General features: G+C 54.7%; 1 protein-coding gene across 1 annotated transcript in view; it reads right to left on the bottom strand.

Annotated features, from left to right (window-relative positions):
* Window positions 1–5,931: 5,931 nt before the first annotated feature.
* Window positions 5,932–14,933, bottom strand: part of IGSF9B (immunoglobulin superfamily member 9B) — a 39,445-nt gene continuing 30,443 nt past the window's right edge. The window contains exons 19-20 of the mRNA XM_054223092.1: window positions 6,598–6,719; window positions 5,932–6,181 (exon numbers count right to left, since the gene is read on the bottom strand). Coding sequence (XP_054079067.1) covers window positions 5,958–6,181; window positions 6,598–6,719 — 346 coding nt within the window. The 3' untranslated portion in view covers window positions 5,932–5,957. The remainder of the gene's footprint in view (window positions 6,182–6,597; window positions 6,720–14,933) is intronic.

The raw sequence follows: 14,933 nt of genomic DNA, 5'->3' as shown, positions 1-14,933 counted from the left end.
CACAGGCGGTGCCACATCAGAGCTGCCACCGTCGCCTCCCCAGCCTCCAGTACTTGGCTCACCTCCTTCCCCGACAGATTTCGGCAGCCACCTCTAATGGGAACAAATTGTGCTTCCCAGCCTCTCCTCCCCGGCAAACACAGGCAGAGAGGAGTAAAGATATCCATCCAGCAAAAGGAAAAAAAAAAACAACCCAAACCCTAAGCTGAAGGGGGAAAATGGGAGTAAACATCCTGTTTTCTTTAAGCGTTACCTCGTGCCCAGATGGCACGGGGATGGGCTCCTGGAGAGCGGTGGGCATCCTGCCTGAATTTGGCCGCCCCCGTGCCTGGAGCCGTCGGACATTTTGCCAGTACCGGCTCCAGCACCGTTGGTGAATGAATCCCCTTTATGCTTCAGATCCTAAAAGTGCTGCTAATGAGGTTTGAAAAAAAAGAAAAAAAAAAAAAGCCACTGTGAAGAACATCTCGTCCCGCCGAGGAGCCACCGCTGGGACCGGCTGGCACGGCCAGCGCCGTGTTCCTCAGCCCCAGAGACAAATTTAGGCACATCCCTCTCTCATCCCTTCTGACTCATGCTTCTCCGGGAAGAACAGATGCAAAGCCAAACGCTTTCACATGAGTAACCGGAGAGCAGCATCTAGAGGGACTGCAGGGAAGGGTTTCTGCGTGGTGGTGCTTTGTCTTTAAACGGCTGCACCAGAGATGAGGCAAGGTGACGTCTCCTGCCCATGTCATGCCCCACGCGCGCTGGACACGCAGAGGAGAGGACCCGTCACTCCTGCTTCCCAACACCACGGCCCAGGGGTGAGTCACATACAATGAACAAAGCGGAAAAAATAAATGGGGGGAATAATAAACAAAAAAAAAAACCCAAGCGATCTGGTTGTGTGCAGCAGGGACGCCGCTCTGCCTGTCCATTCCCAAGTCGTCGCTCCCCTGGGCTCCGGCTGCTCCCAGCCCAACTTTACCCATCCCAATCCCCCCCCCGCCCTCCACCGCGGCTCTAAACACTCTCCCCTAGAGACAAACATACCCCCGACATGCAAATCTACTGGACTTCTGCATACCTAGCTATCGTTACCCTACGCTTCTCTATGTATTTATATCTCATATATACAGTGCATTTTACTCTGGTTCCTTGAAAAGGTTTCCTTCCACAAAAAAGCATCGACGCCGCCAGCCCGGGGCCGCAGCGAGCCCGCACGGGACACGGGGAAATCCCTGAATGCAGCCCAAAAATACCCCCAAAACCAACCCAAAACTCGGAGAAATCCCAAATCTACATCACTGCCTGGAGCAGGAGGAGGAGAAACCGAAAGGCCGGGCAGATTGTGCCCTAATGCGAACCGCAAGGTACAAGCAGCAATAAGTTGCAAAGGCGTGTGTCGTGCCCGGATGCCACGAGACATGACTAAGCCCTGCCGGGACTGTGCTGAGCACAAACCCTGAGCCCTCAACACCCCTGGAGGTAGGTACAGCAAAGCTGTTATTCCCTTTACATTCCCTTTATAGTGCTATATCCAACCACCATCACGCCTCCAGCCTTCCCCCAAAGCAGGGGGCGCTGACCCGGCTGACAAGGGAGCCCACCAGTGACCCAAAACAGCCTCCCAAAGTCACGAGTGACCGACACACGGCCAAGACAATGAGCGTCCTACCCTGGACAAACCATCACCTGCTCGAACAGACCCTCCCCACCACCCTGCCAGCTCAACGGGGACCACTCTGAACCAGGGGGGGACCTACGCACGCACCCGGCGAGACCCCAAACCACGCCGGTGGTCCGGGGATGCCGGTGCCTCCCACCGAGGGGTCCAGCCCAGCTTCATGCTCTAGGTCTGTGGCAGAGCTGGGAAAAAACCCTGGGACCCTCCAGGTCCCCCCCATCCCACAAATCCACCATTCCATGTGCCTGCGGACACAGTTAACAGCAGGCAGAGGAATGGAGCCCCACAAGCGAGCCCTGACCGCTCCCTCTCTCCCCTCTTACTAACTTCCATTTTCATTCACGCCAACGTCACAAAACCAAAACCTCGGTGGCTTTGCACAGCAAAGTCACCTTCAAAACGGGCGGCTCCGACTGCAGCTCCTGCGGGAAAAACCAGGCAAAGCCCCACCATCTGCCCGCAACGGGACGGGTCTGATGGAGAGGGCACGAGGGACGGCCCCCCACGAGCACCCCCTCTTTCCGAGGGCTCTCAGCGACACCCCCGTACCTACCTCTCCGCGTTACCTCCCCCTGCTCGGGGTGGCTGAAGCCTGCAACCCCCCCAGCGGCACAAAAACGGCGCCGGAGCATCCTCACCACAGCCATCTCGCAAGGACCAGCCAAAGCCTGGCTGGTGCCCGCCACGGTGATGCCTCAGCGGAGCCCAGGGATAAACATTCTTGCGATTTGGAGGCATTTTTTTCCACCGTGGCCCAGGATTTTTCCAAGGGACCCAACGAAACACAACGCGCTTGCACCGTGCAAGGAGGAATCGTACGCTTACTGATAAAGCAAGAGCCGTCTACCTCAGACAAGCTTACAAAATAAGAGAGTTTGGCCCAGGAAGATAAAAATCAAGATATATTTTGCAGCATGAAAGGAAAAAAGAAAAAAAAAAAGAAAAAGAAATAATGAAGCAGCAGCAGCTGTGTTTGCAAACCACCAAAGCGAAACGGAGTTCAAACAGGGATGAAATGGGGGAAGCGTTTGGCATCGTCTGACACGGCTTCGGTGTCCCAGGTCCGCGGGAGGAGAGAGGAGCGACCCCCTGCAGGGCATGGAAACCAGAGGGCTGGGAGAAGCGAGGAGGTGGCCAAAGCAAGAGGCGAAGCCCGTCTGCCAAAGCGCGGCCTGAGTCTATCGGAAGGTAACTCGGTCTAGCGGGGAAAGGAGTTAAGGATGGTTTTAGGGAAGAGCCGCTTCCACGAGGCGCCCGGGCGGGATTTCCCACTCCAGCAGCGTGGCAGGTACACGGCTGAAAGAGAGAGGGCTGCAGGCTCCAGCCTCTAAAGGTCGAAGACCATGAAAAGCAGGGGGCCCAGCGGCTCAAAACACCTGCAAAAGGAAAACAACTCTCAAAAGACTGACCCAGCAAGCCGGCGCGCTCCATCAACCTTCCCTGCACTCCAAGTCCTCTAGAGCTCCTTAAGACGGGATGGGGGCACGTCCCGAGGTAGCGACCTCAAGAGCCTGAAGACACCGCCGTGCCTGTACGAACGGGTGTCATAAATAGTTTGGAAAGCACTCAAATGAGGAAAAAAAACCAACCTTCTGTTAGAGAGGTTGAGGCAACGAGAGCAAAAGGAAGAGCAAGTCGGCCGCGGCAAGGCCGGCACAAAGCCTCCATGCCCCCCCTCCCCCCGAAGCGGGATGTCCCCCGATTGTCACCTGTGCGTCGGGAGGAGCCCGGCTGAAGTTACCGGTGAGCTGAAGTTAGCCAAGGCAGAATTTCCCCCGCTGCCGAGCGGGCGAATGGCATTAAATCAATTCAGATCCGAGCGGATTCTAGGGGAATCCCTAAAAACACACTCAAATAAAAGAAATCCGCAGTCATACTGTTAGCGAAGTTGAATTCTCGCTCTGAGAGTCGAGGGTCTTACGTCAGGTCACTCGTCACGTACTCAATGAAAAGCCCTGGTGCAGGCTGGAAAGAGAGGGGCATTTCTAGGAAGACCCCCCCACTCCTTCCTGAGACAAACCCGCTCACGGTTTGAAGACTGCCTACACAAAGTTGTTAAAGCTCAGAAATATCTCGTTATCGATTTAGAGGACTCGTCGTCAAGCGGTTCAAACCTAAGTCAGGGCTTGGAGGCTGGAAAAGACGCGGGGCTCTGCTTTTTGTGGCAGCAGGTTTCCAAGCATCCCGCTGGAAATAGGAAGCACAGCCTCTAAAATCAGATTATTTCTAGGCAGAGCGATAAACAGGCTCCGACCTTAAAAGCTCCCGGGGAGCGTGGCATGGTTGGAGAGCCGTATCCCCGACCGCCCGGCTTGAGAGCTCACGTCTTTCTCCAAACGTCTAAGCCCTTCGAGGTTCAACCAGCAGCAACAGCAATAACCAAGGCAAAGCAGAATTAAAGGCGAGATTGGAGAATCTCTTGGCAATCCTACCTGGGAATAAACAAAAGTTTCACATGCAAATGGAGAGCCTGGGGCAAAAAACATGCCTACAGGCTCTTCGATTCTCCTGTGACGCTTCTCCTACAGCCTGAATCCACTCAAAGCAAGAATATCCACATGAAACACTCGGTGTTTTATTCCCAGGCAGGCTGGAGGGTTTAGCACTTTACCGCAGAGGAAGAAGTGTGCAAACCTGGATGCAGCGGTTGATTTTACCACTTCAAAAAAAAAAAAAAAACAAACCTCTAAATATTTTAAAGGTAGGGATCACTTGGTATTAGCGCTCAGCATTTACGTAGGTAGCACTTGCAGTCTGTCAGCGACCAAGCGCTCGTCCAAAGTGCTCAAATATGACTTATCCCCATTTTACAGATGGGAGAACTGAGGCACAGAGAGGTTGAGTGACTTGCCCAAGGCCACGCAGTCAGAGAGTGGAGGCAGAGCAGGAAAGCGAGCCCGGCTGTTCTCGGAGCGGGCTACACCTTTCCTGCTTAATAAATAAATAAATAAATAAAAAGGCCTATGCAATCCAGAAAACCACCGGCCGCCAAACCTACCCTAAGTATTTTGAAGAGGAAATACATTCTGGTGAAGAGTTAGAACAGCGTTACCGAGAGGGGAACAGCGGGTCTCCTCGGATGGGGCAAAGGGAGGGACGCAACCCCGGCAGGCTGGAGCAGGAAAAAAAGAAGGGGAAAACAGTGAAACCATCCACAACGCATTTTCTAAGCAGACGCGAAACGCTGGGCTTAGCTTTGCGCGGTCGCTCCGAGGAGCCATCCGTCTCTCCATCCGCAGAGCTGGGGGTTTTCCAGCCGCTCTCGCCCGGGCTCAGCATCTGCCAATGGAGGCTTTTGGGACCAGGCAGCCAAACCCCCTCCTCTCACACACCTGCGGCAGCGTCTCCCCGCTTGGCGGTTACGAATAGAGGTTACAAACGTTACCGTAGTACGAAATCACATTACCACACAGCACTGAACAACATTTGCCGCAGCGATACACGGAGTGTCGGGAAGAATTAAACGAAACCACCCTCATCAAAGCGGACACGCACCGCACTTGGGGGGGAAACACCCTTGGGTGAAAACAGTCCCAACACCTGCGTGCTCGCGCAGTGCCGAGTACGCGTTTAACAAGGTTCAAATGCATTTGTACAGATAAAGAGTGATTTCTCACATCTCAGACCGATTCCAAGGCTCGGGGTCTTTCTGGTTTTCTCTTTCAGAGATAGGTAAGGAAAGATGTCACGGTTGGTTTTGTTGCTGTTATCTTCACATAAAAGGAATGCTGGGAAGGGGGAGGCAGGGAGATTTTCACAATTAGAGCTTTCCTGGGATTATTTGGTTGTGGTTTTATCATAATCAGATTCATGGGATTACCAGTTCCCGTCTGGGTTGTTAGTTTCTTGTCAATTAATTACACCCTGTGTCATTTAATTTCTTCCGGCGATTGAGGGCCAGCTGCTCAATTCCACATTTTCTCCCTAAACGCGTGCCGCAGGAGCAGATATCAAAAGCTCCGTCTACGCCTTTTTAAGCCTAGAGACCTCTTCCAAAACCGAGGTGCAACACCCCATCCCCCCCCCACCCCCCGCTTCCCACCCCACCGAAGCCATCCAGGGGTGGGGGAAGAAGCGGATCCGAGGAGCGCCCAAGCCCCAGGCATCCTCCCCGTCCCCCCAGCCCTGCCCCAGCGTCTCCCCAAGCTCGTCCCCACCACGAGCCACCGAACCCCCCTGGTGGTGTAGGGGCGTCCCACCCTCTCCCGTCGCCTCCGTCCCCCGGTGGGTGGCGCGATGTCGGCTCCCTCCACCCCCTCCTGTTTAACCTTCTCGGGCCGGCGCTAGGCTAAAGCAACGTGGCGTGGCCGCCGGTGTCGTCGTGGTCCACGCTGTTGAGAATGGCTGTCTGGTCTTCGGGGAGCTGCCGGTGGCAGAGGTCGTCCTTCAGCGCCGAGAGGCGGGCGAAGGGGTCCTGACGAGGGTGTCTCTTCTTCTTGCGGAGGCAGACAGCTTCGTCAGGCGACAGTACCTGAGAGCTGGGAAGGTGCTGAACCTGGGAGGCAGAGCCGTCTGGGGGGGAAGAGAAAGCAGATGGGAGCGGAGCCGGCAGAGCACTCTGTGTGCCCGAAAAGGGAGGTGATGGCCAGCCTGGCCCCCAGCCCGGCCGCTTGGCGAGAAGGGAGCGCGTTGGGCATCAGGGAAAATTAAATTAACGCTCATTTAAAAAAAAAAAATAGCAAATTCAAAAAAAATCACTAGAGATGGGAGATGGATGGAAGGGGAACTCAGTTTGGAGGCGGGGGGAAGCAGGGGAAGGACAGCCTGTGGGTGAGCCATCCCTTTGGGGGGCAGGGGTGAGGGCAGGATCCAGGAAAGGGCTTGGAGACACCTCCCACCGGCGCCAGAGCCAGCAGAGACCTGCACAAGCTCTGCCCCCGGGGTGACAGAGGGGATGTCGTTGGGGACCGCGGGGTCCTCGCACTCACTGGGTTGTTTTCTGGATTTCGAGGAGCCCTTGGATGACTTTTTGGGCTTCTTTATCCGCTGGTATTTCAGAGCTTCAAGCCTCTCAGGTGCAGCAGCGTCCCCGGACGGTGATGGACGTTTTCTAGGAAGGAAAAGCAGACAGGTGCCGTCAGCGGCTCTCGGCTACACTTGGGCCTCTGGACATCCCCGGCGGGGGATCGCTCGACCCCAGCCAGCTCTGCCATGGAAAAGGAAAAGGTGAGAAACCCGGGGCTGAGGGAGCGGGACCAGCCAGGCGTGCCGGAGCAGGAGGCAACAAGGTGGCCTGTGGCGAGGTCCCCGCTGTCCCCCTGCATCTCCTCCAAGTTGCTGAGCGGCGCCGCAAACCCGGCCGGTCCCACCGGCAACCTCCAACGCCGGCCCCGCAAGAGAGCTGCCGGCACCCCAGCTCACCTGCCTGCCATGCCAGCACCGCTAAACAAAAAAGGACGGGGCAGATCCTATGTCCGATAAGGCATTTCTGGGAAGTGGTGGGAAACCCCTTGGGATGGAGAGAGAGAGAGAAAGAGAGGAAGAGACAGGCAGAAGCGGCACGGCAGCGTCGAGACGGGCACCATGAGCCACTCTGGGCGGACAACACCGGCGCCACAAACAGCAGGGAGGCAGGATCCTGCCCGGCCCCGCTCCCACGGCCAGAAAAACCAGGAGCCACATGACAGACAGGGACACAAAGGGCACACGCCGACATGGCTGGGAGAGGTATCTCGCTCCCAGGTCCCTGCTGTAAGCGACAACAGAAACGCGACAGCACAGGAGCATCTACTCCTGAACACCGGGAGGCTGGGAGCTGGGTTTTCTTGCCCCGCGGGACAGGACATCGGAATGAAAACACTGACAAGGTCTTATTGCGAGGGACGAGGAGGGGATTTGCAAAGGGGTGTTTCCCGCAGGAGGGCCAGCAGTTGTAAGTGACAGTTTCCCAGCCTTAGTCCCTGAGAAACCCTTCTACAGGAACCAGCTCGAGGCTAAGTGGTCTCCCCTTCGCAAAGGGTTTTTTTGGCTCTATTTTCTTCACTGTACCTGTTTTTCCCATCCAAGGATCGGAGAGTACGACTGCTGCAGAGAGCAGGGCAGCGGAGGAAAACCTTCTCCTTAAGACAGCGGTCGGTCCAGCTCTCATCTCTAACACATCACGGCATCCCTCCCTCTTGCTGCTTTCCCATTGCCTTCCCCCTCTCCATTTTACTTTCACGTCCCCCCAGGTTGCACCAAGACCTAATGTCGCAGAAGGAGAAGTCTGACTCGAGGCAGCAGAGGCCACAGGTGACGACCTGGGATCAACCTGAGTCACAACAGAGCAACCTGCACACAGGGTGGCCAGAGATGACAGGGGAAGCGTCCACAAAGCACTTCTCATTGCAATAAAGCCAATGCTCGAAGCCAGGCTCTGGAGATAAAAGCCCGGAGGTTTACTCCAGCGTGCCTCTAACAAGCCTGTCCTACCCTTCAAAGGAGGAGATGACACTCTTCTGCTCTCACAGCTTGGTCACCAGAGGTCAGCGACTGAACTTTTTCAAACCAGCCACGCAGAGGACAGCGCTGATGGCAACTCCTGCATCTTCAGGCATCCGTGGCTGGGGCAGGGATCAGCAAACCCCGCAAGCCGCAGGCTCTTCACAAGGCAGCAGGACAGGAGGGTAGAAGAGTCGCCTCGACGGACTGCAAGGAGGCAGCATCAGTGCATTCAGACTCCTGCTTTGGCACCAAAAAGCCGTGGCCGAACTCATCCACCTCATTCCCGGTCTGTCAGTGAGGCGCGACCCATCCGGCGTTGCAAAAACACTGCCGGTGGGAGCAGCGAGGAATAAGTGAGGACAAGGGCTCAGCACAGAGCCCCAGCGCACCCGGGCTGCGGCACAAGAGCACGTCCACCTACGGTGAGTTCAGAGCTTCTCGTCTCCCTTGGGTTTCACACGGAGCCTATCCGCCACTGAAGACACCCTACAGCCTTTCCTCTGCGAGTCCCCATGCGTGCCACCGCTGTGGAGAGCATGGCGTGACAGCAACGCTTTGCATCTGAGATCCCAAGTGGCTGCCGCAGCGGTGATACTTCAGCTGGAGTGGCACAGGGGAAGAGCTCCCAAGGGATTTTTCCCCCTCCTTGGGGAGCAGGAGGAGTTGTTTTTGAAGACGTGTGCGATTGCAAAGGTTCTCAGTTCTGCTAGCAGCATTGGAGAGCACCAAGAAAAGTGCAGTGTGAACTGATGAAGCAGCTGGGGCACAGCAGATGCAACAGAAGCCCAGACACTGGGTATAGAAAAGCTCCTTTTCATGTTTCCCATTGCAACAGAGACATCAAGGCGTTGATGCTCCTGGAGAGCCTCTGATCCTGCTCCCAGCAGAGCAGCACATCAGCCAAAGATGAAGCAACTCATTAGACAAGCTGGTAGTTCTGCTGGCTGGATCCAAGTGAGAGCTCTCCCTCATAGGAAAGATGACGTTTACAAGCCCGTATAGCTTCAGTGCTTAAACACCTTCTTTCCAAATGCAACCAGTCTCTTGTGAGAGATGCTGCGAGCGGTGGCTCCAAGCTCTGTTGGGACACTACCCGCTGAGCTGCACCAACACCAACAGCCGCTGGGCTGCGTAAGACCAGAGTGACCTAAAGGGCCAACGACAGCATGGCACTTCCCTGCAGTAACTCCTGCTTGAATGGTCAATAGCAGGCTTTTCCCATTTATAGCCACCATTCTATGATTCGCACAACAGCTACATTCATGCACGTACTTGGCTCAACTGTTCCAGCCCCAAGTCCATCTCCCATGGAGCCGTGTGCCAAGCCCTGGACGCTGGCAAGCTTGGCCATCCTGTCACTGTCCTGCCTTCTACCTCCTGTTCCCACCACCCGGACAACTCTGCTAATATTATGAAAGCTCAACTTGTAGGAGGCTCTTGCTCTTTCCATTCTTATTTTTCCTTCTAAGAAGATGCTACTGTGGCATGTTGACAAAATCAGACAGATTTACGCAAGGGATTATGAGGAAATTGCCTGAAGCTCATTTCCACTAGTTCTCCATAATTGGACTCGTATTTATACACACAAGCATAAACAGCCAGCGCACTGAACCCATGTGTCACCATAAATACTGTCTGACCTCTGGCAAGGAAGGGATACAGAGGAGGACGAAGCGATGCTACTCACCAGCCAAATTTTATCTGCTCTACCCACCCTTCATTTCTTCAAAGGACTCCAATTCTTTCAAATTAATTTTCATTTTAAGCTCAGCCAAAAGCTTCTTCCTGCCCCCAGAGTTAGCATTTTGGGCAGCTGCCCATGCACAAGAGATATCTTGAACACCAACAGACGAGAGGTTCAGGGAGGCGGATGAACAATTTCTAGAGACTTCTGTGTAGAGCCAAGCAAAGAAGCACACGTGAATTCCTGAAGCAAGCCTTCCGCGAGGGGCCAAAACACCCGGAGCAGCAGTTTTCCTCAAGTCTTCAAAGGACGATCCTTCTGAACGAGCAAGGGTCTGAACTGCGTGGACAGAGAGGTTCTGGAGAGGCTGCAAAAGTACTGAGGGACCTCAGCGAGTGCCAGGACAGGAGGCGGTAGCTAGGGGAGAAGAGCTATCCAACCCAACACACATCTCAGCTGCTCTTCTTCAAACGTCCTTCCACATACGAAGCGAAGATGCAAGGGAAAAGGCCCGTGAAAGGATTACCAACCTCTTTCCACCCAAAAGTGGAAACCCATATAGAGGAAGCGTCCAGGAGATTCAAGGGCACAATACATGTATTTCACCTCATGGAGGTCTCAACACATGTTCCCTGCCTCTTCCTCTCCTTGAGTCAAGACAGTGACACCCAGGAATAGTTTAGACATGTTAGAGCATCCACTTGGACCAGTTAGAGCATCCGCTTGGACCAGAGCCCACCATGTCTCAGCCACCACGTTCTTCAACCCTTCCCTCCTCCTCAGACGAAGAGCTCAATTCGCCTACGCAAGGCTCCATCTCAAGCTCAAGTCCTGTGCGATCCCATGAGACGCCCTGCAAGTCGGAATTCCCCCTCTGCTCCGAGGCAGCGCTGGCTGCTGCCTCCATCCTGGGATGCCATCGTGCATCGCTTGAGATCCTTCAGTGCCAGAGGTGCTAGAGAAACACAGCGGTGACGGCCCCTTGCCCCGGAGCTGCTGCTGCCAAGGCACCGCAATGAGGGAGGAAGGGGGTTGGTCACAGCGGGGGTCACACCGGAGAAGGGGGTCCCTTCTACAGGTCTGCAGACACCACAACTCACCTACACAACGGACTTCACCATGCTGACGGGGGAGGAAAGAGGGTGAGGGAAAAAGGGCCGGACTGGAGAGGAAGAGGGGAGATACAGTCATGGGGAAGGGGGGGGAAGAGAGGAAGATAAATGAAAAACAGGAGTGAGAAAAATATATAAGTAAATTAAAGAGACTGAAAAGAAAAAAATAATAATAATTAAGAAAGAAAAGAAAAACGCACTCAGACAAGCGGACTCACAACTTCTCCAAGCGGGAGGAGGCATGAAACACATGCAGAGGATCAGCACATGGACAGTCTTTAAAGGGGAACCTGTTTTCTTTCAAGCGGGGAGCGAGGGGTACTCCTCCTCCCGCACGCCTGGCGCCGACGTCCCTTCATCACTCAACGCTACGCTGCAGCCAAGCCCCCGAGCCCCCGGCATTGCCAGCCCTGTCCCAGCAAAGCGTGGGGGCCATGGGGGGCCACCTGGGACAGGTTGTGGTGCCGAGGGGCGTGGGGGCTCGGTGCCTTGTCTGTGGTTTTTGGGTTTCCCTCTGCAGGGAGACGACAGCCCCCTCTTCCCCATGAGGAGATGCATCACTGTGTGCTGCATCCAAAGAGAAGACGACGGGAAAACTGCTCGTGCCGACTCAGTTCCGGCATTATTTAACCCTGCCCATTGGTAAAAACCACCTCATCTTCACCCAGAGAAAGCCACCGTGCTGCAGCCGCCACCGAGCTGGCAAACTGCCTCTCCCTCTTCTCTTCTCGGCTTTTATTACTGCAGTACAGAAATCTGGCTGGTCTGGTATCAAATCCCAGCGCTCCACACGCACTGACAATTTTATGACCCCAAATCATCAAGAAATTACTTGGCTGGGCTCTTTACAGGATTCCTCGCTTATTAAAGTGAGATTTATTCTTCTGGCTTCCCTTTTTTGGGGATAACGACTCTGGAGTCGCTCACGCGACATCTCGAAGTTGGATGCATGGCTGTTCCCTGCTGGGAACCGTGATCCTGCTCCTGAATCCCTATCAGCCCGCAGCACCCAACACCAGAGACAGCCTGTATCTGTGCAAGAGCCCCATGGAACTCCAACATGAGCCTGGACCCACCTCTGCTGTGCTAAAGCCAGGTTCACTCGTGTCCCTAACACTCCTGAAACAGGGAAGCACCAGGGAAAATGAATAGAGCAAACGGCCACGTCCTCGCTGAGGGGTTCCCCATTTCTTGAGGCATCTGGCGCAGCCCAGATCTCACCAAAGCTTGGTGCCAGCTTTGCTGCTCATGGGACACCCTACTCTGGGATCAACAGGGGAAAAGAGAAGAAGGTGGCCAAGCACTTAAGAGCTTTGGAGGCTGCAAGGCTTGAACCGGAGGGGTTTTGCCATGCCAAGAGGATGGCTCCTCTGTGGAGCACAGATCCTGTACCTGCTCCCATTGCCAACACTCAACACTCCTTCCTCCCCTCTCCTGCTCTCCCCACCCCAGGACAACCCTTCAAATCAGCTAGAGGAATTCCCCTCTCCTGGAAACATCTACCTGATTTCTCTAGGCATCTCATCTCCCTCTCGTGAGGCTCTTTTCCAGTCCAACAAGACTCCTCAGGCTGTTAGGAGAGAGTTGACCAGGACCTTGACTCTTCTCATCCAAGGCAGCAAAGCTTAAATTTTTTTAAGACTTGTTCTAAGGAAGCTTGGACATGGCCCATATTCCACCTCTCCTTTCATAACCAGCCTGGTCACGTGTTCCCAATCCTTGGGGTCAGGAATGACTATTATCCCATCTGACTTTAGCAGTCTTAGTGACATTCTCTGCCTCTAAGGTCTAAGAGACATCCCCCGATTACTCCATCCCAGTTCCAGGGATGCCCACAGCCATCTAGGAAACCGACCCCATGAAGGCAGCTCAAGAAGTATTTTCTTGGGAGAGTCTTTCAAGATCTGCTTAGGGCTGTTTAATTACAGCTGGGTCAGAAGTCATAAAGATTCTCCAAGGAGCATTTCAGAGAGGGAGGGCTTTTAGTATGACTACGCTTGTGACAGGAACAATAAAACACCTCACTGGCAGCCTGAAACCCTAGTTACACTGCGGCCAACCATATAGTCCATCTTGAAAGAAAGACTTCTCCCATTTTCCATGATTGAGGGGACTTGGAAAAAGAAAACAGGTCCAGGTACTGATGGGAACAAAATTCTCCATGTCCTGGACCGCATCCAGAGAATGATTTTTGGAGCCCCACTCCAAGAACACTGCCTGCAGCTGGTTGCTCCAGATGTAGCTCTTTTACCTGACTCCAGGGGATGACCGTGAGTTCCTCCTGGTTTGGATCATCCTGGACAACCCCACCTCAACACGCACCTCCCTAACACTGCACAACCCTCACGCCAACGCAAGCCCTGCCAGAGCCAAGGGTGCCATGTATCGCCATCCTCCAAGAAAGGCTGGCCACAGGGAGACAGCAGTTTGGCTCATCCCAAACCCCAACACGAAGACACGGTTGCCACCACCATGCTCTCCAGCCCCACCACCTCCCCAAAGGCAGGGGAGCAGCAACGTGCTGCTGGGAGGGGAAACCCAAAAGCCACAGAGCCTGTGCGTCCAGAGGTGTTTCCTAGTGTTTTCGGATTCCTTATTCCCCTTTAAAGGAAGAGATGGTATTGGAAAAGCCCCTTCCGTGTCCCCTCTCATGCCCCGCTCCCGGCCACCCTCCACAGCACCCACACCATCCTTTCGGACATGGATCACCCTTACCTATTGAGCTGAGGAGAAGCTTGTCTCGACAACACTGCCCAGATAGCTGAGATTAATCAAAAACAAAGCAGTTATCAACACCCGCAAGGAGCCGAGCTCCGCAACACATCAGCACGTCAACAACTCCAAAGGAAAAGGAGGGAAAGAAACCAAACCGAAACACAAACGAAACGAGGCTGGAGAAGAAAGGGGGAAAGAAACAGAAGAGAAAGGAAAAGAAGAAACGAAAACAATAATCAACAAAGCGAATGGATACACTGCGTAAAAGCACGGACAACAGTGCTGCTCTAACACGGATCTGTCCTGGAGCTGGGTCTCCTTGGGGTGCCCTGGCTAGGAGACGTGGACCTACGTCTACATGCTTAAACTGCATCGCTCCGTAGCTGTGTTTTCCAGAGGCACACGGAAGTCATTTGAGGCTCGTTCAGCTCCTCTCCCTCCCCATCCTCTCCCCTGAGCCCTCCTTCCATCCCCCCTTCCACACCCCAGCCGTGCCGGAGGGGTTTTCTAAGGCCATAACGCTTCCAGGTACCAGAGGGCGGGAGTGAAATGCGGAGGGCGCTGCGGGGTGAAACGCTGCCTCCCCCCTCCCCAAAACGCACACCTCTTCTCCGTACGCCTCCGACCGCACCGGCTCCGCGGGGCTGGGCACATCCGGCCCCCCAACTCCTCTCTGCCGCAAGCCGGAGGGTAGGGGGTGATGTGGTTCAACCCCGCCAGACAACAAGCCAAAAATGAAGCGAGACGAAAGGATGGGACGAAAGCACGGCTACGGGGTCTAAGGTGCTGTGAAAGACGGAGGGAAAGAGGAGAAATACAGAGAGAAAGATAGAGAAAGAGAGAGACGCTTTTTGCCTGGAGCAACCCTGGTACCTGGAAAACCAGCCGCTACTGTCTAGTGCAGCCACATCCCTCTTTAGGGCAGGATCTGAGCGTGCCGGCAGCCTCCCGATCTCCGCTGGGGTTAGTTTATTTTTATTTTTCCTCCTCTCCTGACATGCTGCTGGTGTGGCTAAGTCCTTGATCTCTCCCTGCCCGCGTCCTGGGGCTGCAGCATCCCTTTTGCAGGTGGGGTGGTGACCGTGATAGCTGTTTCTGTCATGCATTAAAGCTCTCTAGACTCCGCGGGAAGGAAGAGGAGGAAGACAGAGGCGCGACGGCGGCGGCCCTAACGTTCGAAGAAAGCCAAGAGCCAGCAGCTAGAAGAGGAAACAACCGCCAGTGACACCAGGACAACTTACCTACGTGAGCCGGGAGCCAGGTTCTTTGCCTGGTAGACGGCCCGTAGCCCCCAAGTCATGGCGCTCCCAAGTTCGCGAGGGAGCAGCCG

The sequence above is a fragment of the Rissa tridactyla genome, chromosome 17, assembly GCF_028500815.1.
Source record: "Rissa tridactyla isolate bRisTri1 chromosome 17, bRisTri1.patW.cur.20221130, whole genome shotgun sequence".
In the NCBI taxonomy this organism is placed as follows: domain Eukaryota; kingdom Metazoa; phylum Chordata; class Aves; order Charadriiformes; family Laridae; genus Rissa; species Rissa tridactyla.
The sequence above is the reverse complement of the archived record's forward strand: the minus strand, read 5'-3'. Positions and strand labels throughout refer to the sequence as shown.